Source organism: Hibiscus syriacus, unplaced genomic scaffold (genome assembly GCF_006381635.1).
Source record: "Hibiscus syriacus cultivar Baekdansim isolate YM2019G1 unplaced genomic scaffold, ASM638163v2 tig00116997_pilon, whole genome shotgun sequence".
In the NCBI taxonomy this organism is placed as follows: domain Eukaryota; kingdom Viridiplantae; phylum Streptophyta; class Magnoliopsida; order Malvales; family Malvaceae; genus Hibiscus; species Hibiscus syriacus.
This window is the reverse complement of record NW_024063513.1, coordinates 90365-112663: the sequence shown is the minus strand read 5'-3', so window position 1 is coordinate 112663 and position 22299 is coordinate 90365. Positions and strand designations below refer to the sequence as shown.

The following is a 22299-nucleotide window of genomic DNA, read 5'->3' as shown; positions in this document are numbered from 1 at the left end:
CTATTGTATAATAATATTAAATTCTTAACTATAAAATATATATTTTATTATTTTTTAATTTATCGAATATATATTTTTGGTTTAAAGTAAGCCAAGTTTATTATTTGAGGTAATAATATATATTTAAAATATTTTAAAATATTTAAATTTTCAACTATAAAAATATATATTTTATTTTTGCCAAAATTCATTATTTTTTAAGATCACTTTTAAATATACATTTTTAAAATTTTAAATAATCCTTTTAAATATATTTTAATATTTTTATTATTTTATACAAGTAATCACTTTTATTGTGCAGATAAGATCACACACTTGAAATTAAGGGAGAAAAAATACTAAAGGAAAAAGAGAATCAACTCAGATTTCACACCTAGGACTTTCTCGTCTACACATATAATATTGATTATTATTTTTTAAGATGTAATTTAATCATAGTATAATTATAAATAATCAGTAATAGAACTGGTTGACGAAAATATATGCTAAACAAGACAATTGTGCATAACTAATTCAAATTTCCCGAATAACTCACAAAGTCATAGAATAACAACAAATCGGTATATTTCGAGATGTTGATAGTAAAAGACATATGACGAAGTTATTATAGTCTAAGATTTCCAGGATCCATTGACTCGAAGATAAGTCTTACCCAAACCCCATCTTGAAATGGAAATGGGGAGACTGATATATCTTCCAATCTTTTTTTATTATTTTATATATTATGAACCTTAATGGAAGAACCACTAAGCAAGTTTGCTGATTGAGGAACCAACTTCAATGAAGCTCATAACTATAATTAGTGCTTATTGAGGAACCAACTTCAATGAAGCTCATAACTATAATTAGTGCTTATTGAGGAACAGGCTTGCTTTCCAATTCTAAACCACTAAGCAAATTTCAGTAAAGAAGAAGAAATATAGTACATTGATTAACCATGATAGGAAAAATTAAAGAGATAATATCCGTAAGGAAAGCACGATTCATAATGGTTCACAAAACAGAAAATTAACAAACCGCTGACCATTCTTCGGCAGCCCTAATGGGTCCTTTTCTATACAAGAGTTGCATTTCTTTTGTTCCATGAACAACATCGAAGAAAAGAGGCAGTAGCACCACAAAATACAGACTTCTCCGATCTCCCTTTCCCCGTCGTCTATTTACAGTGCCAGATAAATTCAGATGCATCATCAATATTCACAAAAACTCAGAAGAATCAAAGGGCACCGGTTTTGGTTTAACGTTCAGTAATAAAATAAAAATAGATGCCAAGTAGCCAATCCTTTCCGAAGAACCAGCTTCAGTTTACCAACTCGGATACCCATCCAACATCAGGACCCGACCCTGTTGGTTGAAGACGGCCAAGAGAATTTTCCTTGCTCAGCTTCGCATACATCCTTGCCCTTAAGACTTAAGTCTCTCCCACACTCCACTCTCTCCATCGCAGGTTCCTCTAATTCGAAAGCGTTGCATTCCCAGAAGTCACACTTGCCGAGGCTAGACCGAGTCGGTGTACGAGTTAGAGTTGAAGGAGAGCTGCAAAAGCCGGGTGGAAGTGTGGAACCACAAGGAGAACCGAATCCCGGTCCCATTTGCATTCCATGGGAACAGGCACAACTCATTTTGGCCTTACCAAGCTGCAGACTTCGCATAGAAGCAGCAAGTTCATTCACCGAATTGAATGAGCCACTGGGTGACGTAGCAGGTGATTCAGAAGATGGGGATAAAGGAGGCGAAGCCAAAATGGAAGTTGGTGAAGAACCAAACTCCTGATGGTGGCGATGGGAGAACCAACATGATCCAAATTACCTGGACCGGATCCATTTCCTATCGGGCTCTGCTGTGGTAACACCCGAAGCTGTTCCGGCGTGTGAGCAAAAAAGCAAACCCTTCTTTTACAACTGGTATCGTACTTGCAAGGTTGAGTACGATAATGAGCAGGATGGAGCAAACACTCGAAAACGCCGTGAGCGAACTCACAGGAATCGCCTCTTTTACAGCTTCCTTTGCGAAAGTCGGGGCAAGAAATTCCAGAGTAATGGAACTTCCTCGGGCCTTCTCACAGGGTGGGCGTACGGACACTCGGTCCATTAATGTGACCAAGGATCTAAAAATTTAAAAATAAGGATCTAAAAATTTTAATAATCTTTTTTTTAATGCAATGGGTATATAAAATTTCTTATTTTTTTTATTCTTTTAATATATTGAACTATATTTAATATCTAATATAAAATGATGGGGTGCATTTGGTTTTCTATCTGGTGATATGCATCCACCCCTACAAGTGACTTTTTACGATCGCACCTCTTCGCCTTGAACTCGTACATCCGAAAATGTAGGCATGAAAATACATCCACAAGTAGGTATGAATCTTCACTCATCGACATCGACTCGTTATTGTTTGACGATTGATAACGGTGGATAGAAGCGAGGTAACCGACGGGGCAAGGACTATTGAGTGCATTGCTGCAGTTAAAGTTGACTGATGAAAACCTAACCGTCGGATAATCCCATAGATCCCCCAAAGGTATTTCAATATTGCCACTTAGTCGGATTGGTTTCCGATTATTATTCTCGTACAACGTTCTCTAAGTCTAAGAAGAGCAGCGGTTCTCTTGATCATAAACTGGTTCCCCAAGCCGTAGTTGTCCGTTAATCATGGTTGAGTTAAAAAAAATTATCACCTCCCTCCATGATATGAAAATATTACTCCTTTCGGGTGAAAAGGAAATAATTAAATAGTGCTTCTCCCCCCCCCCCCACCCCCCACGTAAATGATCACTAATATTTTGGTAAGTTTCATTCCTTCCTCTTTCAAACGTCACATTTTCCCTCCATTGAATAGAATTCATCTCTCTTTGGGTCGCATCACTCGACTCTTTCAAACCTTAACCGATCAAGATGATAATTATTTATTATCCTGTTAATCTTATTTACTTTAAACTCTTGAATTTAATTTAGATACACGATTACATTTTTAAATTATTTTCTCACGTTGTTCAACTATGATTTACTAACAACGTCTTAAAGACTAGCAGCTAATTGAAAGAGCGGCGGTTTGGGCTATGAATTACGAGGTTCGTTAGAAATACTGGTTGCTAAGCCTAAAAACGGTGGTTTCGGGCTATGAATTCTGATCAACCCGTTTAGGGTTTATTTTTCAACTCTACTGGTGTTAGGTTTATTTTTGGGTATTTATTGGATAAAGAAAAAGAAGGTTGAACCTTCGACTGATATTGGGCCTTGACGCCAACATTTCTGGTTCGTTTTGAATATTCAAAATGGCATAAGCTAGCTGGAATGAGACTACAATAACATGTTTTAACATATTGAATTTGATTCGGATTAACTACAAATTATGAATATTATATGTTATAGTACATTTGAGATGCCGTGCAAATGCAAACATAGAAAGGAAAACAATGATGAATTAAACAATCTTATGAATCGAAATTCAAGATGTTTTCATGGCACATTTTATTTGGGATGATATTAGTGTGTAACAGATGATTAGCAGTCAGTTAAGTTGTTAGGGGTAGTTTTCGAATTAGTTAAAAAAGAGGTTATCGTGAAGGTCATGTGAAAATGGAATCATCAACATTTATTCACTCAAACGACCGGTACATCACTGCATAAAAAAGTTCTTAATATGTAACCGTCCAATCACGTACGAAGACAGTGTACAGTGTGGGTAATTCAATCCAATCCTCATGCTGCGCTTTGCTCTACAAGTTACGCGCTTTTCAGTCACTTTAATTTCCCTCCGCGCGTAAATTTCACTCCCAATCATTTTATTAATTTTTGGCTTAAAAGCGCAAGTTTGTTTTTTTATTTTATTTTATTTTTTATTTATTGATCTCAAGAATTAGACTAGGTTTACGCCGTCGTTTTAATAATAACGCTTTGGCCAGAAGCTTGCTCAAACGTTCTTTAAGAAAAAAGGTTCGTAGGAGCCAGCTTACATGTTCACATTTGACTGGATTCAAAAAGTCAAAACTGAAAAAAAAACTACCCTAACCAATCAAGATTCCAGAAAGAGCCAAGCTCTTGTAAGCTTAACCGTTCTATATATTTCCCTCGCCTTCTTCAACCCAATAGGCAGAGAGTTAGAGGGGAAATAACTGTTTCTTTTTTCTTTTTGAATTTTTATGAATTTCGGAATTTTAGACAATCAAGATTTATAGCGAATGGTAGTAGAGTTAGTTTTTTTCATGGTGGTTTCAAGTTTCAATGGTGGTTATTCTTCCGAATCAGCGGATTTACTCGAATACTGAATGTTGACCCTTCATTCTAATGAATTTCATCAACAGCGAATGGCTCGATTACCTTCTCTTTTTCATCATTGCTTCACCTTCCTCTTCTATACTGCACTAATCTCTCATTCCTCTTCGACGCTCGATTCTGTTTTTTCGATAGTCGATCCGGATTCGGAAGTTTTTTTGTTCCATCACGATTATTCTCCTCCGGCACCTCCCCCGTCTCCTCCTCACGCTTCGTCGGTATCTTGCACTGATGACCTCGGCGGGATAGGTTCTCTGGATTCCACGTGCAAGATTGTGGCCGATTTGAACCTAACTCGTGACGTCTACATTACGGGAAAGGGTAATTTCTACATCCTCCCCGGAGTTAGATTCCATTGCCCCCTTTTGGGCTGTTCCATAACCCTAAACATCAGTGGAAACTTTTCCTTGGGCGAAGGGTCGACTATAGTAACCGGTACTTTTGTGCTCGATGCTTATAACGCTAGTTTGTTCAATGGATCGGCCGTGAACACCACAGGATGGGCGGGGGACCCACCGCCACAGACGAGCGGGACACCTCAGGGATTGGAGGGAGCGGGCGGAGGTCATGGGGGCCGCGGGGCCTCTTGCTTCGTGGAGGATGGGAAGTTACCAGAGGATGTTTGGGGCGGAGACGCATATTCATGGTCATCGTTGCGGACACCGTGGAGTTATGGGAGTAAGGGTGGGACAACGAGTAAGGAGGTGGATTACGGAGGTGGAGGTGGTGGCCGAGTGAAAATTATACTTAAAGATTTGTTGGAGATGAATGGGAGCTTGTTGGTTGATGGTGGTGATGGAGGGAGTAAAGGAGGTGGTGGATCAGGTGGTAGCATCTACATTAAAGCTCATAAAATGTAATGGTTCTCTCCCGTTAACTTTGTTTCTTGAAGTTCTTTTACTGCTGCTTTGGTTTGTTTAGTTTCCAAACTTGGATGGATATTTCGTTTTGTTGTTTGATAATCCAAAAACTGAATGTAGGAAATAAAGAGAAGGATTAATTATGAGTAGTGTATAATTAAATTCTTAAGCTACTGTTTATGTGACCCTGATAACGAAGATATTTAGGACTGTTTTGATTCGAACAAGTTAATCACTTGTTGAAAGCATTGAATATTGTTCGTTGTATGCTAGTTGTTCAATTAAGCTTGCAAGGGCATTACTTGTTGCTAACTTGTAATTATAAATGCTCTGCTACTTTTCCATTAATGAAACACTCCCTCAAATCCACTCTTCTTTGTTTTTGATCGAAGTTTTACTTCATCTGAGGTACTACGGGCTATATTCATTGCAAACATCTAATGGCTGAGGATATAAATGCTTTTGGGTTTGTAAAATGCATTCATTGCAAACATCTAATGGCTGAGGATATAAATGCTTTTGGGTTTGTAAAATGCATCTTCAATTAGTTAATATGGAGAGCTTGAAGCTTTCTCCATTCACACAGCACATTGTTTTAATTTTTAAACCCATTTGTTAGTTGTAGAATGAGATTTAGTTCCAATTATCATTTGTGCTCCATTTAGGCTATGCCTATGAATCCTATCTTATGTATGCTTAGCACTGTCATGTTCTTATGCTTTATGTGACGCTATTCTGAAAATAACTTTCTGATTTTCATTAGTAACTTGGCTCTCTTATAATAATAGCTATGGGTTAAAAGTCACTATATTACCTGGGTACGATTAAGGTTTTAATGTTATAGTGTCTTGTTTTTATGTGAAGAGCAGGACTGGAAGTGGCCGTATAAGTGCTTGTGGAGGTAATGGTTTTGGGGGCGGGGGTGGTGGAAGAGTTTCTGTTGATATTTTCGGCAGGCATGATGAACCACAAATTTATGTGCATGGTAAGATTTCTCCTGTTATGCCATCATAGGAAGAAGTTCAGTATTTTTTTAAGATTGGGAAATTAAAGCTTTCCATTACAATGTCTTTTATGTGGATGCTTGATTGCTTTCATGTTACAAAAAAGGAGGGACAGTTTTCCCAACCAACAATAGAAATGCCTTTTGATGATGACATAAATCAACAACTTTCATTATGAGTGAACTATTGTTGGATGATAAACTTGGAAAATGCTCATCTTTCATTATTTTGTGTAATTACCTTTTTTCTAATCCCTCTTACCTCATTTATGTGACTGCTTGGTGATCTATTGTTTATCATCTTGCAGGAGGAATTAGTCATGGTTGCCCAGAGAATGCTGGTGCTGCTGGAACCCTTTATGATGCTCTGCCCCGAAGTCTTACTGTTAACAACCATAATTTGACATCATTTACAGAAACACTTTTTCTAGAGTTTCCTTATCGGCCACTTTGGACTAACGTCTATATCCGAAATTTGGCAAGGGCCACTGTTCCATTGCTTTGGAGTCGCATCCAGGTTTAAGAATTTGAAGTCTTTATTTTTGTACTGAGATATTAAAATATGTCGACAACTCTTTGCACATGATATTAGTACCTGTTTAGTTAAATGCTTCAAAGTGCTTTTTCTTTTCTTCTTTATATCTTATTTTTTTAGCAAACAAGCTAGTTGTAAGTCCTTGACTAGTTACCTTTAGTATACTTACCTTTAGTATTTGAAATTCTCTCTTTAAGGTATCATTTTCCTTGTATGAGTTGCTACACTCTTCTAGTATCTCTTTCTTCTTTTTTGTTTTATAAAATTTCAGAAGATACAGTTAGGTTTTTCTTGAGGAATCTAATTCAGCATCTGTTCCTTATATAGGTTCAAGGACAGATAAGTCTACTATCTGGGGGTGTGTTGAGCTTTGGGCTAGCACATGTTGGGTCTTCAGAGTTTGAACTAGTGGCAGAAGAACTGTTAATGAGTGATTCTGTAATCAAGGTGACTGATACTTTTCTTATGAACTTGAACAAAGAAGTCTTATTGGCGTTCTTGTCTCAGTATGTGAGACAATATTGTCCATATTTTCTATCAATTGTCTTCTAAACTCTTATTGTTGTTATATTGCTAAGTCCTTGACTAGTTTGCACAACAGAATACCCTAGTTGAAGAGGCTGATTTTATTTTAATTGGTGTTTTATCTATATGTGGTATTATTGTAGCCATGTATTTCCACTTCATTTGACACATTTTCATGTTGTTAACATGTCTTTGTGCTTCTGAATAGAAGCAGTTTGATGATTTCTAATGAAAGTATTATATAATCTGTCTTGGCCACTTTCTATTTAGTTTTGCTTCAGTTAACCCTTTGTCCCATTTTTCTTCCTTCCCTATTTGTATTATGCTGCTGATACTTAATGATCTCCTTGTTTCATTCACATCAGGTCTATGGGGCTTTACGCATGACTCTGAACATATTCTTGATGTGGAATTCTAAATTGCTAATAGATGTTAACATGTCTTTGTGCTTCTGAATTGAAGCAGTTTGATGATTTCTAATGAAAGTATTATATAATCTGTCTTGGCCACTTTCTATTTAGTTTTGCTTCAGTCAACCCTTTGTCCCATTTTTCTTCCTTCCCTATTTGTATTATGCTGCTGATACTTAATGCTCTCCTTGTTTCATTCACATCAGGTCTATGGGGCTTTACGCATGACTGTGAAAATATTCTTGATGTGGAATTCTAAATTGCTAATAGATGGTGGTGAAGATGCAACTGTTGCAACTTCATGGCTTGAGGCTAGTAATTTAGTTATTCTCAAGGTGTTTAACCCTTCCTTTGCTCTTTCTGTTGCATGATTCCTAGGATGTAAACATTCTTGACCAATTCTCCCTACCTCTTTCGTTTCATACCCAGGAATCATCAGTCATACATTCAAACGCAAATCTGGGAGTACATGGACAAGGTTTATTGAATTTGTCTGGACCCGGAGATACAATTCAAGCACAGCGTTTGGTCCTATCACTGTTTTACGGTATTAACGTAAGTAATTTTTTTGTGATCATTAATCGGTTGCACTTTAATGGTTTAGTACAGTTTTATGTGACAATGATGCTTTTCTAGTTCTCTAGTTGTAACTCATTTCAGTTTCATGCGATTTTTGATGTTATGCATGATTTGGGTTGAGAGTTCAGTAAAAAGTTCAGTTATGGAAGCCATTTTTGGATGGAAGTGTTACTGTTGGTTTAACTGCTGTACTGTTCTTTTCGTTGGAGGACAAGATTATTTATGTAAAGGCTTTTTTCACCCCCAAATGATTTGATCACCAAAACAGTAATATGGAAAGATGGGGCGCTCATTTATGTTGTCTCTTGTATGGTATAAATAGTTATAAATTACAGTGCCAGTTTTGATGAATCCTTGCTGCAGGGTCTATTGCTATATGCTTGGAGAATTGGCATTGATTATCTTAGATGATTAATGAATTAATTATATCTGTTTTGCATAAAGGTTGGACCTGGGTCTGTTTTACGTGGTCCCCTAGAGAATGCCTCATCTGATGCAGTGTAAGTTGTGGTTTTGGTTGTACTACGCTTGTGCTTAAAGTTTGCATTGTCTTATAACATGTCTCACTATTCTTTTTGCTTATGGCAGTGCATCAAATCTTTATTGTGAGCTCCAAGACTGCCCTGTTGAACTACTACATCCACCTGGAGATTGCAATGTGAATTCGTCTCTATCTTTTACTCTTCAGGTGTTTATTCAATATAATGGTCCAGTAATGAACTGAGGAATATGCTTTCTTCTGCTTATTTAACTGTTCACCTATTTTTTTTAGATATGCCGAGTTGAGGACATCACTATTGAAGGTCTTGTTAAGGGATCTGTTGTTCATTTCCATCGGGCAAGAACAGTTTCTGTATCGTCTTCTGGAATAATCAGTGCATCTGGGATGGGTATGTTTCTCCGTCGTTATTTAGGTTCTATTTTCTTCAATTCTCTCTATCATTTGTGCATGGACTCTAACATGTCTGTATGGTTTTATACCTTTTTAGTTTTTATCATCTATTGTTTGTGTTGATGAGAAGTAAAGACACTCGGATTAGCTTGGGAATTTGTTAAAAGTCATATCTAGATGGTCTTCTCTTTGTTCTTGTACAGGATGCACAGGTGGTGTCGGTAGAGGTAACTTTTTATACAATGGTATTGGCAGTGGTGGTGGCCATGGTGGTAAAGGGGGGCTTGGATGTTATAGTAATAGTTGTGTTGAGGGAGGTATTTCATATGGGAATTCAGAGTTGCCCTGTGAACTTGGCAGTGGAAGTGGAAACGAGAGCTTAGCTGATTCGACTGCAGGTGGTGGTGTTATAGGTAAGGCCTTTGTGTCACTTTTTTCCTCCGGCATATGTTTTTGGCTCTTGCATTTTAATTTCTGAAGATTGTGATGGTAAATCTTAGCAGTGCTAGTTTGAAAGCCATTTTTTTTACTTTGGTGTCTTTCTCTGAAATCTTTAGATGACTTGGGGAAAATTCTTAATGACCATCCTGGGAAGCTTGAACTTTACTGTGACTCATTTTTTTCTTCTTAGGATTGAAGTTTGATGATTATTTTAGATTATGATTTACAGGAGGAAATCTTGAGAAGTATTAACTCTTTGCACATGTGAACAAAATGAGGCATAGGACCATGTTTGAGTTGCTGTCTTGTCTTTAGACACTTTATTATTCTTGGTAGGAAGTATGCGGTGCGAAGGGAAAAGTTACAGTCTAATGGTTGAGCCAACAAAATAACACGGTGGAATCTCAACCATTAGATTTAAATACGTTCCATCCTCTCTACCAATCAGATTAGTAGCTATCTGAATAGCTACTGCTTTCTTTAATATAACCCTTATTTTGATGATATTACGTTTGAACAGTGTTTGGTTCCATGGAGCATCCCTTGTCAAGTTTGTATGTGGAGGGTGCAGTGAGGGCTGATGGAGAAAGTTCTGAAGGAACTGTCTGGAAGCAAGAGTATTCTGTTTCTAATGATTTGATCATAGCCCCTGGGGGTGGCTCTGGTGGTACTGTACTTTTGTTTCTGCACAAATTGACTCTTGGCAGGTCCGCTATTCTTTCAAGTGTGGGAGGATATGGTAGTCCCAAAGGGGGTGCAGGTGGAGGTGGTGGAAGGATTCATTTTCATTGGTCATACATTCCCTCCGGTGATGTATACCAGCCAATTGCTAGTGTGATGGGAGGCATCTATGCTAGGTTTGTTTCCAAAGTGATTTATTTTTCTGTATCCTAGCTTACATATGGTCTACACATTTGATAACATTTCTAGATCCATATGTTGAGCAATCAATACTCCAGGTGGTATGTGTCCACAAAATAATATTGTATAATAACTGCTAACAAGCTTTTCAACCTAGATTTTGTCTCGTTCTTTAACTACTAAATAGCTTCTTTTTTTTTTTAATTGTGGACATTGATGAATATAAATTTAATGGGCAAATAAAATAATGTAAACATTAATCAGAATCCCATTTTCTCAACCATGAAGTTTCAGGTACCAAATTTCACTGGGAAGTTTTATGCATATTATAGAAATGCAGTGGTGTAACTATAATTTGTGAACGTGTATCATTTCATCAAATAATTGGTATTTTATGTAACTGTTACATAGTGGTTTATTTTTTGGTATGGGCTTAAATTTTTTATGCTATAGTGCTTAGATCTTTTATTGGTGCCAAGAATCAAATGGTGAAGCTTTTAAGTTTTTGAACTTATGTTGGCACTTGCGTTAGTAAATATTTGATCATTATATTATGTCAGTGCTTTGAAGCACCTTGCTGGAACTAATCTATATCTTGTTCAAACTGTTATAGTATAAAATGTGTATACAACAGGTAAGCTGTTAGTTTCAGCATGATCACTGCTTAAAGGACTTCTTAGTTTTCTGTTCTCCTGAACTAGAAACTTTGTTGCTGCCTTCTAGTTTATACCCATTGTTTAATACTTGTCAAAGATGCTTCTGTATGAGTTTATCGTCTTGGTATCATAGTGATGTTTTGATTATTTTTGCAGGGGGGGACTAGGTAGACATGAGAGTGGTGATGGAGAGAATGGAACGGTGACTGGTAAACCTTGTCCAAAGGGGCTTTATGGAACATTTTGTGTTGTAAGTTAGCAATTATGTTGCATTTGAAAATTTTCATATTCTTTTCATTTAACATGGCATATGGTAGTTGGAACATTAAAATATTTCAATCACCAAATTAACATGAATTCTATATTGGACTGTCTACACTTTCTGGGAGAACTGTATCCAGTCCACTTATTTTCTGAAGTATGAGCAATTTAATATAAGCAGACTTTTTGGATGGAGTTTATTTTGTCTCATAATATGTTAACTATAGATTGGTGCTAGTCTTATCCTCCATCTCTTTCTACTAGTATGTTAAAAATTATTTCTTCATTTTGACTAATACATATTAGGTTTAATATTTTCAGTTGTTGAGCTTGTTAACTATTTCCATTGTCTAGGAATGTCCTGCTGGTACTTACAAGAATGTCAGTGGATCGGATAGTTCTCTCTGTCACCGTTGCCCTGCTTCTGAGCTTCCTCGCCGTGCCATTTATATTGCTGTACGAGGTACATTTGAAAGTTGTCTTTATGGAGTGGATTTTATCTTATATGATATTCAAATGGCATACTGTTCTTATAATGCAGTTATTTATTTTTTTCTCTCTTCAGGATTCAAGTGCTATTTAACAAAAAATTATTTTAGTTTTTTCTTCATCATAGTAAATTAATATTCAATACCTACTCCTTCGCAGGTGGTAATGTTGAAACACCTTGTCCTTATGAATGCATTTCTGACAGATATGACAGGCCACACTGTTATACAGCTCTTGAAGAGTTGATTTACACATTTGGAGGGCCTTGGTTATTTTCTCTTCTACTTGTGTGTCTTCTCATCATCTTAGCATTGGTGCTAAGTGTTGCACGGATGAAATTTGTTGGGGTTGATGAATTACCTGGCCCGACTCGCCATCAGATAGATCATTCTTTTCCATTCTTGGAGTCATTGAATGAGGTTGTATAATATTTCTATGTTGATTCTTTTTATTATTATTATTAATAATAATATTTCATACGACCCCTTTTTCTTTTGCAAATTAAACCCCCCTGTTGACATCAATTGTGCCTTTACTTTTCTTTCAGGTAATGGAAACCAACAAAGTTGAGGAGTCCCAGAGTCACGTGCACAGAATGTATTTCATGGGTCCTAATAGTTTCAGTGAACCTTGGCATCTGCCCCACACTCCTCCAGAAGAAATAAGAGAGATTGTGTGAGTATATTGCTATATTTTCTGTTGTACTGCTTTTCTTATTTCAATTTGTGATCTCCCATTGTGCTGGTATTGAATTTTATTAATATTTAATCATGATTCTTGACGTTGATCTAATGTCCTTGACCTGGCAGATATGAGGGTGCATACAACATATTTGTGGATGAGATTAATGCAATAGCTGCCTATCATTGGTGGGAAGGTGCAATCTACACCATTCTTTCTATTCTTGCTTATCCCCTTGCTTGGTCATGGCAGCAATGGCGTCGGAGAATGAAATTGCAACTGTTACGTGAGTTTGTGCGATCCGAATATGATCATTCTTGCTTACGTTCTTGCCGTTCACGGGCTCTCTACGAGGGGATTAAGGTATCTATTTACTTGGTCTAATTCATTTGCTATATATGATTTCATTTTATTTGATTTACATCTCATAGTTGTTTCAGTTCCATCTTTTTTTCTGCTTTTCTCTTCATCATTTTTTTGTAAATAACCTATTCTGACATTTCTGAGGCTGAGACGAACTCCTATGTTTTGACCTTTTGATTATTAAAAACATTTTTATGCTCTCATTCTGACGCATCTCTCTTAGAGACTGAGTAGATATGCTTCCTATTTATTGTTGTGTACAGTGTACCACCCTGATTTTCTCATTGTTTAGATTTTCTTTCTTTTTCCTGTTCAATTTACTTTATAAACATGTTCAAGTAGGCTTTGTTTCCAACAGATGAGAATTAAATTAATACATTGTGCTATATCTTACAGTTTAACTCTTTGGAATTTATGCATTCATTATATTTATTCTTTTAACAGTTTTCTAATCTTGATATGTGTTGTCAAAACGCAAATTTTAGTGTAGCTTCAAATTTGAAACTTGTTATTCGATCACTGTAGGTATCTGGAACCTCTGATTTAATGTTGGCTTTTGTGGACTTCTTCCTTGGTGGAGATGAAAAGAGAACAGACCTTCCTCGTCGATTCCCTCAAAGGTTTCCTATGGCTATTATTTTTGGAGGTGATGGAAGTTACATGGCTCCATTTTCCCTTCAAAATGATAACATAATTGCCAGTCTTATGAGTAAGGTTAGTTTTCAGATTTTAACCATGTAAATGTAATTGATGAAGGGTCGGCTTCACTGCAAATTTTAGTTATAATGAAGTTATGCTAATTATTTCTTACAGTTGGTGCCCCCTACCACTTGGTACCGACTGGTGGCTGGTTTGAATGTGCAATTACGCTTGGTTCGCCGTGGACGGCTGAGGGTAACATTTCGACCTGTCCTGCGATGGCTTGGAACACATGCTAATCCTGCTTTGAGAAGCCATGGTGTATGCATTGAACTTGCCTTGTTTCATGGTGCATCTGGTGGTCATTGCCAGTATGGACTTTTGGTGTATTCTGTTGAAGAGGAAAATGGACCTATATCCGTGGAAAATACTGCTGGAGTAGACAGAACCGACCTTTCTTCAAGGTAAAATCTGTCCATGTTTTGTGCACCATCATTTATCCGAACTTGGACATTTTAGTTTCATGTTGGTGGTGCAAAAGTAATGTTGGCATATTTTGAGCATTGTTGAATGAAAAAATAGAAATATATCCCAACACTGGGATAGGTTGACCTGTAAGGGATTTTGGACAAGAGAACAGGGAACTAAAGTTGGTAGTTATGCTTGTAATGTATGATGGAAAGAAATTTAAGTTCTTACATAAATGTCTGTGTGCAAGTGTGCATATGATGAATCGTTTGATACCTAATTATCTGAAATTTAACCTGGTTATTTTCGCATTTGCTTCAGCTTGAAGACCACATACATTCAAAATCAATCTGGTTATCCTAGAGAAGATGTGCTTTTAACCCTAGATCACCAAAGCAATGAAGGTTTTGCAAAGGAGAAGAGAAGTTATGGGGAGGTTATAGATACTAACAACTTACAAATGCTTGAAGAGAAGAGAGGGATGTTTTACCTTCTCTCTTTCTTAGTCTATAATACTAAACCTGTTGGTCACCAGGTAGCTCACAAATTTAAGATTATATTGTTTTTTATTATCAAATCTTTCTCTAACACGTTTGTTTATATGGTTGCAGGATCTTGTTGGCCTACTCATATCAATACTGCTTTTAGGAGATTTTAGCTTAGTGTTGCTTACATTCCTCCAGTTGTATTCAGTATCATCGGTGGATGTCGTTCTGGTTTTGTCTATTTTACCCCTTGGCATCCTTCTCCCGTTTCCTGTCGGCATAAATGCTTTATTCAGTCACGGGCCAAGGCGTTCTGCAGGTCTTACCCGCTTCTATGCTTTATGGAACATAACATCTTTGGTTAATGTTGTAAGTTGCTGTAACTTTTAACATGTACTCCTCCTCCAGTTTTGAAAAATCGTTATCCACAGTAACTCTAAAATATCATCGCATCTTTCACCAGGTTGTTGCATTTCTTTGTGGGTATGTTAACTATAACTGTCAGTCGTCATTGAGTAAAAGGATCCCGGCCCTCCAGCCATGGAATATTAACATGTGAGCCGATCTTTTAGCATGTGCGAATGAGATTTTGAACTGTGGTATAACCCTCCTTGCTTTTGGATGCAGGGATGAAAACGAGTGGTGGATCTTCCCTGCTGGGTTGGTTTTGTGCAAACTTTTCCAATCACAGCTTATAAACTGGCATGTTACGAATCTAGAGATTCAAGATCGCTCATTGTACAGTGATGTTTTTGAGCTTTTTTGGCAGTCATGACCCATCATACCAAACACATACTTGTTGACAAGGTTCTTTTGTTCATTTTGGTCTGCAAGTTACTTGTAAGAAGTTGGATTACTAATGCAAAGAGAAACAAAGAGGCGGGAAAAATCAGAAGAAAAATATTAGGACATAGGATGACATTGGCAAGTTCACAAGGTTTTCCCTATAATTTCAGAGTTACAATGTAAATAATCAATTGGGGTATATGCTACTAATGCTTTGAGGAATTCATTTGTGTATCTGTTTTACTCAAGTTTGCAATATTGTTTTATCTTTTCAAGCTCCTTGGGTTAATATCACAATGCAAAGTTTCAATGTCCAAGTGCATCAATGGCTCTATTAAGTGGTGGACCACCAACAAGAACATACAACGCAAATAATCATAGAATCATTAAAAATATAAAAAGAACCTAAAAAATTCTTAAAAATGAAAAAATGAAAAAGAAAAAAAAAAGCTTTACATTTTTAATGATAATAGCAATTAATTGAAGTGGGGAATAAAATGAAGAATATAATGTTTAAACTAACAAAAAGAGTAATAGAATTATCAAAGTGAAGAATTTATTATAATAAACGAATTAAAAAAGACATTAAACTAAAATGATTTTGCCTAGATCATTGTCCATAGGCCCAGGCATTCACTTTACTCAGCCCATATCCGTATGAGATAACATACACGACAGCTTTGTAGCTTAGCTTCTTTTCTAACTAGAGAAGACGCTCCTACTGCCCTCAGATCTCAAAGATGGAAAATTTGAAATAAACATCCCACGTGGCACAGTCGAGGAATTCGACCGTTGGGAATGGGGCCTCCTCCGATCCAACCCCCAATGCAAATCCATAGTTCATATTCATAACAACTCTTTTTTTTGTCAATTTTCTCTTCTTCTTCTTTTCGTTATCAATCAAATAATAAATTCCCTATCGGTGTTGTTTTTCTCATTCGGCCTTTCCCTCACTTTCCCCTCAAATTCATTTTGCTCTCTTTTTCTCTCTTTCTAAAACAATGGCGATCGCTGAGGCCAACTCTCAACAACAAGAGAAGGTTAAGATTTTCTTTCCCATTTTTGTTCTTGGGAAATTAGTTCCATTTTCCCTTTTGTTTTCCATCCTTGAAGAACCAAATGATGATCGACTTTTTAGTCTTTTTCTTTTATAGAAAAGAGTTTTGATAAAGGTTTTCGCCGTATGAATTTTTTTTAAATACCCAAATAGGATTGATTTCTAGGGTTCTAATGCCAGATTTGGGGATTTTGATAAGTCTTATGTCTGGTTTCCGTACCCTTCGGTATCTAGGATTAGCGGATTTCGAAAACTTTTGAATTGAACATTATTGATTTGTTTATCTTGCTTTGAGATTTTATACAATGTTGGGATTTTGGTATTTATATTTTAATCTGTTCATATTAAACTTTTAACAGGTTTCTTCAGAGGCTTCAGCGGGTGAAAAGAAAAGATGGACGCTGAGCGATTTTGACATTGGAAAGCCCCTTGGACGAGGAAAGTTCGGTCACGTTTATTTAGCTAGAGAAAAGAGGGTTTGTTTCTTGCACCCTTTTTTTCATGGATCCTTTTATGTGCTAATACGAGAAAAATTGAATGTTTTATTTGTGATTATTATCTGGTCATAAACTATGCAATTTCAAAGGTCAACCATTGACATATGAATTATGATATTATTATCTGTAAATCTAGTACTAGGCTGATCCATATGTACTTCTGGAACAGAGCAATCATATCGTGGCTCTCAAGGTGCTTTTTAAAAGCCAATTGCAACAATCTCAAGTTGAACATCAGCTGCGTCGCGAAGTGGAAATACAAAGTCACCTGCGTCATCCCAATATATTGAGGCTTTATGGTTATTTCTACGATCAGGTATATTGGCCTATATTGATTCTTCATTGTGTATAATTTAATTGAAATGAATTAACATTTGTTTTTACTGAATACCAATTTTTACAGAAACGTGTTTACCTGATACTGGAGTACGCAGCCAAGGGCGAACTCTACAAGGAACTGCAGAAATGTAAATACTTCAGTGAAAGACGTGCGGCTACTGTGAGTTAATTTTCTGGTTTTTTGGCCAATTGATTCTCATGATAGTTTGTAATGCTTAAACGATATACTGAAAAAAGGGGGACTAATTTGATGATTGTTTTCTATGCTTATGTTGTTGTTGCAGTATGTTGCATCTTTAGCTCGGGCACTCATTTATTGCCATGGAAAGCATGTAATACACCGAGACATCAAACCTGAGAACTTGCTAATTGGTGCACAGGTGATTCCTACTCTATAGGTTGTACTTATCATTTGGGTTTTTTTTAACATTGAAAACTTATAGTGCTCTTCTTGTCAACTGGAATTTCTTTCCAGGGTGAACTTAAGATTGCTGATTTTGGATGGTCAGTACACACATTCAACCGTAGGCGGACTATGTGCGGCACACTTGATTATCTCCCTCCTGAAATGGGTATGTATGTAGTGAATCATTAGAAACCCATTTTGTGTTCTGAAATGTAACATTTATGGGTACGAGAAACAATTTGAGTCAGACAAAATCAAAGTTTCGCCTTATTTTTTTATGTTCTCCTCAGTTGAAAGTGTAGAGCACGATGCTAGTGTAGATATCTGGAGCCTTGGTGTGTTGTGCTATGAGTTCCTTTATGGAGTCCCTCCTTTTGAGGCCAAGGAACACTCCGACACTTACCGGAGGTAAGTTTTCAGCTCAAAACTAAGAGAAAGATATGACCTTTTTTTTTTTGCCTTACTTTACCTCGTCCACAGGATTGTGCAAGTGGATCTGAAGTTCCCTCCTAAACCCATAGTTTCATCTGCAGCTAAGGACCTCATTAGTCAGGTATCATTTGTTGCCTTCATAACTTGCAATTAGCTACTTTTAATCCATATCCTGAGGATTTTAACATTACTTACAGATGCTTGTCAAGGATTCTTCAGAACGCCTGCCATTGCATAAGCTTCTTGAGCACCCATGGATTGTTCAAAATGCGGACCCATCTGGCATCTATAGAGCTTAAATCACTTCCCTTCCTCTTAATTCTTTTTTGAGAGGATGATTGGGCAAAGATTTCTGGTTTTTGCGACAGATGCATCCAAGCTTTGTACGAATAACAATATATTATAATTCCTTTGTATGCTTACATTACTATGATTTGTTGTTATGAGATGTGCAACATCTTTTTCTATTTTCCTTTTTACTCTTATTTTGGTACTAAAAAGTAGAATCCATCTTTGCTTTTTTGTTTCTTGTGTTCCTTTTGGCCCCAATGATAGCACAAAATATAACAGGAAAAGGCAAATCTATGATGCAAGAAAGTATGTTCAGCTAGATTACAACAGTACAGTAGCCTTTTCTACCCTAACCTAAGCTGATACATCCAGCGGATAATCACTCAACCCAAGTTAATTTTTCTTGGTGTGGAACTAAACCAGCAAAGCTCCTACATAAGTGAATCCTTTGCACGTGACCGTGCATATGGAGCAGGCATTTCACATGGTCGATCAGACATCGAAAATCACGCTGTCGTCTTCCTCGAATCCCTTCTTACTGTTCTTGTAACTGGAAAGGTAAGTGCCAGTGACACTGCCAAGAAGTGGAGCCATATCGATGTCGGTAATCTTTTTTTTGGCTCCCTGACCATCCTCCGGACAACAGCTACGAAGGGCATGCAATACTTCCTTCATGGAAGGCCTAGTAGAGGGAGATGCACGTGTACACATGATTCCTATCTTATACACCATTATCATGTCCTCCAAGTAAGACGATTCTCTCAACTCCGGATCAAGTATTTCAGTTATTGGCTTATCCTCTGAGAAGTGATGCCACGCCCATTCGACTAGGTTCATATTCTGATCTATGTTATTGGCTTCTCTTCCTGTCACCAACTCCAAGAGTACTACGCCAAAGCTGTAAACATCTACCTTTGCATTTACTTTCGTTGTATATGCGTACTCTGCTTTTCAAATTACAAAACTTTGCGTTAAAGTGATGGTCTGGTTTTTCTAATTCAGAAGATAGTTGATATTCAAAAAGATATATCAGTTAAGTTTTTGAGGATTTTTACCTGGGGCAAAGTAACCGAAAGATCCTGCAACTACGGACATTGTGTGAGAACCTGCATGCCTAGTTAGCATCTTAGCAAGTCCGAAATCTGCAATTTTCGCCTTGAATTCAGAGTCTAATAAAATATTGCTCGACTTCACATCGCGATGGATGATTGGTGTTGGGCACTCATGGTGCATATAGCATAGCCCTTGAGCAGCTCCAACAGCAATTCGCAACCGTGTTGGCCAATCCAAGACAGTTTGATAAACTGAGCCCGACCCTGACACTGACGACTTCTTATTCCTGTGAAGCCATCTATCAAGACTATGATTCTCCATGTACTCATATACCAGAAGCTTTGAATCTTCACTGGAAATGCAACACAATAACTTCACTATGTTGGAATGTCGAATGCTGCTTAGTATTTCAACTTCTGCCAAGAACTCTTTCTCGAGCTTGTAATCCAGTTTCTTGGTGTTCCAAATTTTCTTCACAGCAACGTACTCATTCGAAGGGTTAATGATAATTCGGTAAACTTTCCCCGATCCACCACTTCCTATGAGATTGTCATTTGTCAAACCGGACAATATTTTCCCTTCCGTGAAATCCAATCTCTGAAATGAGGTCAACTTCCATGTTGCTAGATACTGTCTGCGCTTTTTTCTCCGATAGTCTTGAACTATGAAGAAGCTCAACACAAGGATAGCTAGGGAAAAAAGGATAACGAATGGTAGAATGATGGAAATATGTCTAGAGGACAACCCCTTGGATTCATGGAGTTCGGAATTACAGTCCGACAGCCTAAGTATTGGATCATCTGCACATAGATCGGCATTGTTCAGAAAACTGTTTTCATATGCAAGGTTATCGAACTGACTCGGGATCCTCCCAACGAGTTTATTAGATGACAAGTTGAGTGAAGTCAGCCTTAGATTGCCAATTCCGAGAGGAATTTCACCGGAGAATTGGTTTTCTGATAAATCCAAGTTAAGCAGGTTAGGCAATGAACCAACTGCAGCAGGGATTTCACCAGAAAGCTTGTTATTGGAGAGATCTAATGTAGTCAACTGTCTCCACGAGATTATTTCAGATGGTAATTCACCAGAAAAATCATTACCGTTGAGAAGCAGTGTTGTAAGGCTAGAAAGAGCCGTTATCTCCTTTGGAATTCTACCTGAAAACAAATTGTTGCTAGCCTGAAAGACGACCAAATTTGTCCAAGAAGCAACAGTGGCTGGAATTTCACCGGAGAATTTGTTGTCACTAATCTCCACCCTCGACATATTCAGTGCAAGTTCACTCGGTAGTTCACCCGAAAACGAATTGTTACTTAACATCAATGTCGACAAATTGAAAGTTGTCCATAGACCTTGAGGGATCTCACCTGAGAACCTGTTGTTGTGAAGCTGAAACGTGCGTAAAGTGCGACAATTCCCAAGCGACTTTGGTACTTCACCACTGAGATTGTTTGTATGAGCAACCACTCCTTGTAGCACGCCTCCGGCACATAAATTTTCAGGCAGTTGACCACTGAATTGGTTCTGCGACACCTCAAACCCTTCAAGCTTCGAATGAAGGCCGAACTCCGGCGGCAAAACGCCGGTCAAGTTGTTCCGAAAAACACGAAAATCTCTCAGGGCAGGCAGAAAGCCAATGCTTGCTGGCAACCCTCCCGTTAACCGGTTCGAAAACAGGTTTAAGAAGTCCAGATATTGTAACTTCCCGAATTCCTCTGGAATTGAGCCAGTCAACGTATTCATCGAAAGATCGATCTCCACTAAATTCAACGCTTCAACGGGTCTGGGTATCTCACCGGACAGCTTATTGTGGTAAAGATAAACATGCGTTAGATTCAACGAAAACAGCCTACCAGGAATTGGACCTTCCAAATTATTTCCAGACAAGTCCAAGTGTTGTAAACTGGAAAGATTGTTGAAACTTTCTGGGATTTGGCCGATCAGATTTGTCCTTGTCATCCACAAGTACCTCAATTTCCTTAACTGGCCAAACCCTTGAGGTATTCTCACGGGAGAAAACTCGTTATAAGCCATACCCAAAACCTCAAGATTGGATAAGTTTCCAATTTCCTTGGGAAATGTTCCGTTGAACAGGTTCTGGTACATGTATAAAGTTTGCAAATTTGATAATCTCCCAATACTTGGTGGAATATTGCCCGAGAAATTATTGGCACCTACATCCAAGTAAACCAGGGTTGATAACCGGTCAATCTGGTCAGGAATTGAACCAACAAAATAGTTCTGAGAGAGGTCTAAGGTCTGGAGCTTTGAACAATTGTAAAGAGGCGGGAACTCTCCAGGGATATAATTGTAAGCAAGGTCGAGCAAAGTGAGATTTTTAAGACCACATATCGTCGGAGGAATTGGTACCGTGATGTTTTTGTCAGCGAGGTGAACTTCGGTGACGGAGTTGGCCGTGCAGTTGATCTCCGGCCAATCGCACGGCGAGGAAGACGAGGTCCAAGATTGAATGGACGGTGGATTGCCCAGTTGTCGTTTAAGGTCGAGAAGAACATCTCGCTCGGCATTTATGTCTTGTGACGTTACTTTGAGGGATATGGAGATGAAGAGAAGGAAGACAAAGTATAAGCATAGTTGAGACATTTTCCGGACAGTTTGTATTAACTGGAAAAGCCGAGTTAGACCTTTGGCTTGGGGAGGAGGATCGGAGGTACTCGTTGATTTGTGAGATTACTAAATTATAAAGCCTTTCCTTCCACGCTAAACCCTTTTTTTAGCCATCACTTATCCAAATATGGGGATTGTACTCGTTTAAAAAAAATGGAATAGGTTCTATTCAAACAATTATTTTAAATGTACCACGAATCAAAATGAGCTCAATGGTAAAGAAAATATTATTATTTTTTGAGGATTCGGATTTGAGTATTATAGATATCAAGAGTGAGAGCGATTAATATTGAAAGATCGAGAGTTATCTTTAAATATATATTATCATGTATTTACCTGTATTATTAAAAAAATGTAATTTCTAGAATATAAATACATTTC

General features: G+C 37.5%; 3 protein-coding genes and 1 pseudogene across 3 annotated transcripts; 2 read left to right on the top strand and 2 right to left on the bottom strand.

Annotated features, from left to right (window-relative positions):
- Positions 1-1001: 1001 nt before the first annotated feature.
- Positions 1002-2387, bottom strand: LOC120194221 (annotated as a pseudogene).
- A 1704-nt stretch (positions 2388-4091) lies between these two features.
- Positions 4092-15501, top strand: LOC120193806. The gene is made up of 22 exons (XM_039196236.1): positions 4092-5137; positions 6011-6126; positions 6453-6661; positions 7007-7126; positions 7821-7949; positions 8044-8169; positions 8638-8693; positions 8782-8881; positions 8966-9083; positions 9289-9498; positions 10047-10383; positions 11200-11293; positions 11659-11767; positions 11953-12212; positions 12341-12468; positions 12603-12837; positions 13363-13551; positions 13651-13940; positions 14266-14479; positions 14556-14798; positions 14893-14984; positions 15057-15501. Exons 1-22 carry the CDS (start codon positions 4275-4277, stop codon positions 15202-15204), a joined length of 4386 nt encoding a protein of 1461 aa, XP_039052167.1. The 5' UTR covers positions 4092-4274; the 3' UTR covers positions 15205-15501.
- A 594-nt stretch (positions 15502-16095) lies between these two features.
- Positions 16096-18423, top strand: LOC120193808 (serine/threonine-protein kinase Aurora-2). Its single transcript, XM_039196239.1, has 9 exons — positions 16096-16255; positions 16632-16748; positions 16939-17085; positions 17173-17268; positions 17393-17488; positions 17584-17680; positions 17805-17922; positions 17995-18067; positions 18144-18423. Exons 1-9 carry the CDS (start codon positions 16217-16219, stop codon positions 18243-18245), a joined length of 885 nt encoding a protein of 294 aa, XP_039052170.1. The 5' UTR covers positions 16096-16216; the 3' UTR covers positions 18246-18423.
- Positions 18424-18636: 213 nt separating this feature from the next.
- LOC120193807 (receptor-like protein kinase HSL1) lies at positions 18637-21985 on the bottom strand. The gene is made up of 2 exons (XM_039196238.1): positions 19293-21985; positions 18637-19181 (listed from the first exon to the last, which is right to left on the bottom strand). The coding sequence occupies exons 1-2, from the start codon at positions 21892-21894 to the stop codon at positions 18730-18732; spliced, it is 3054 nt and encodes a 1017-aa protein (XP_039052169.1). The 5' UTR covers positions 21895-21985; the 3' UTR covers positions 18637-18729.
- Positions 21986-22299: the final 314 nt, after the last annotated feature.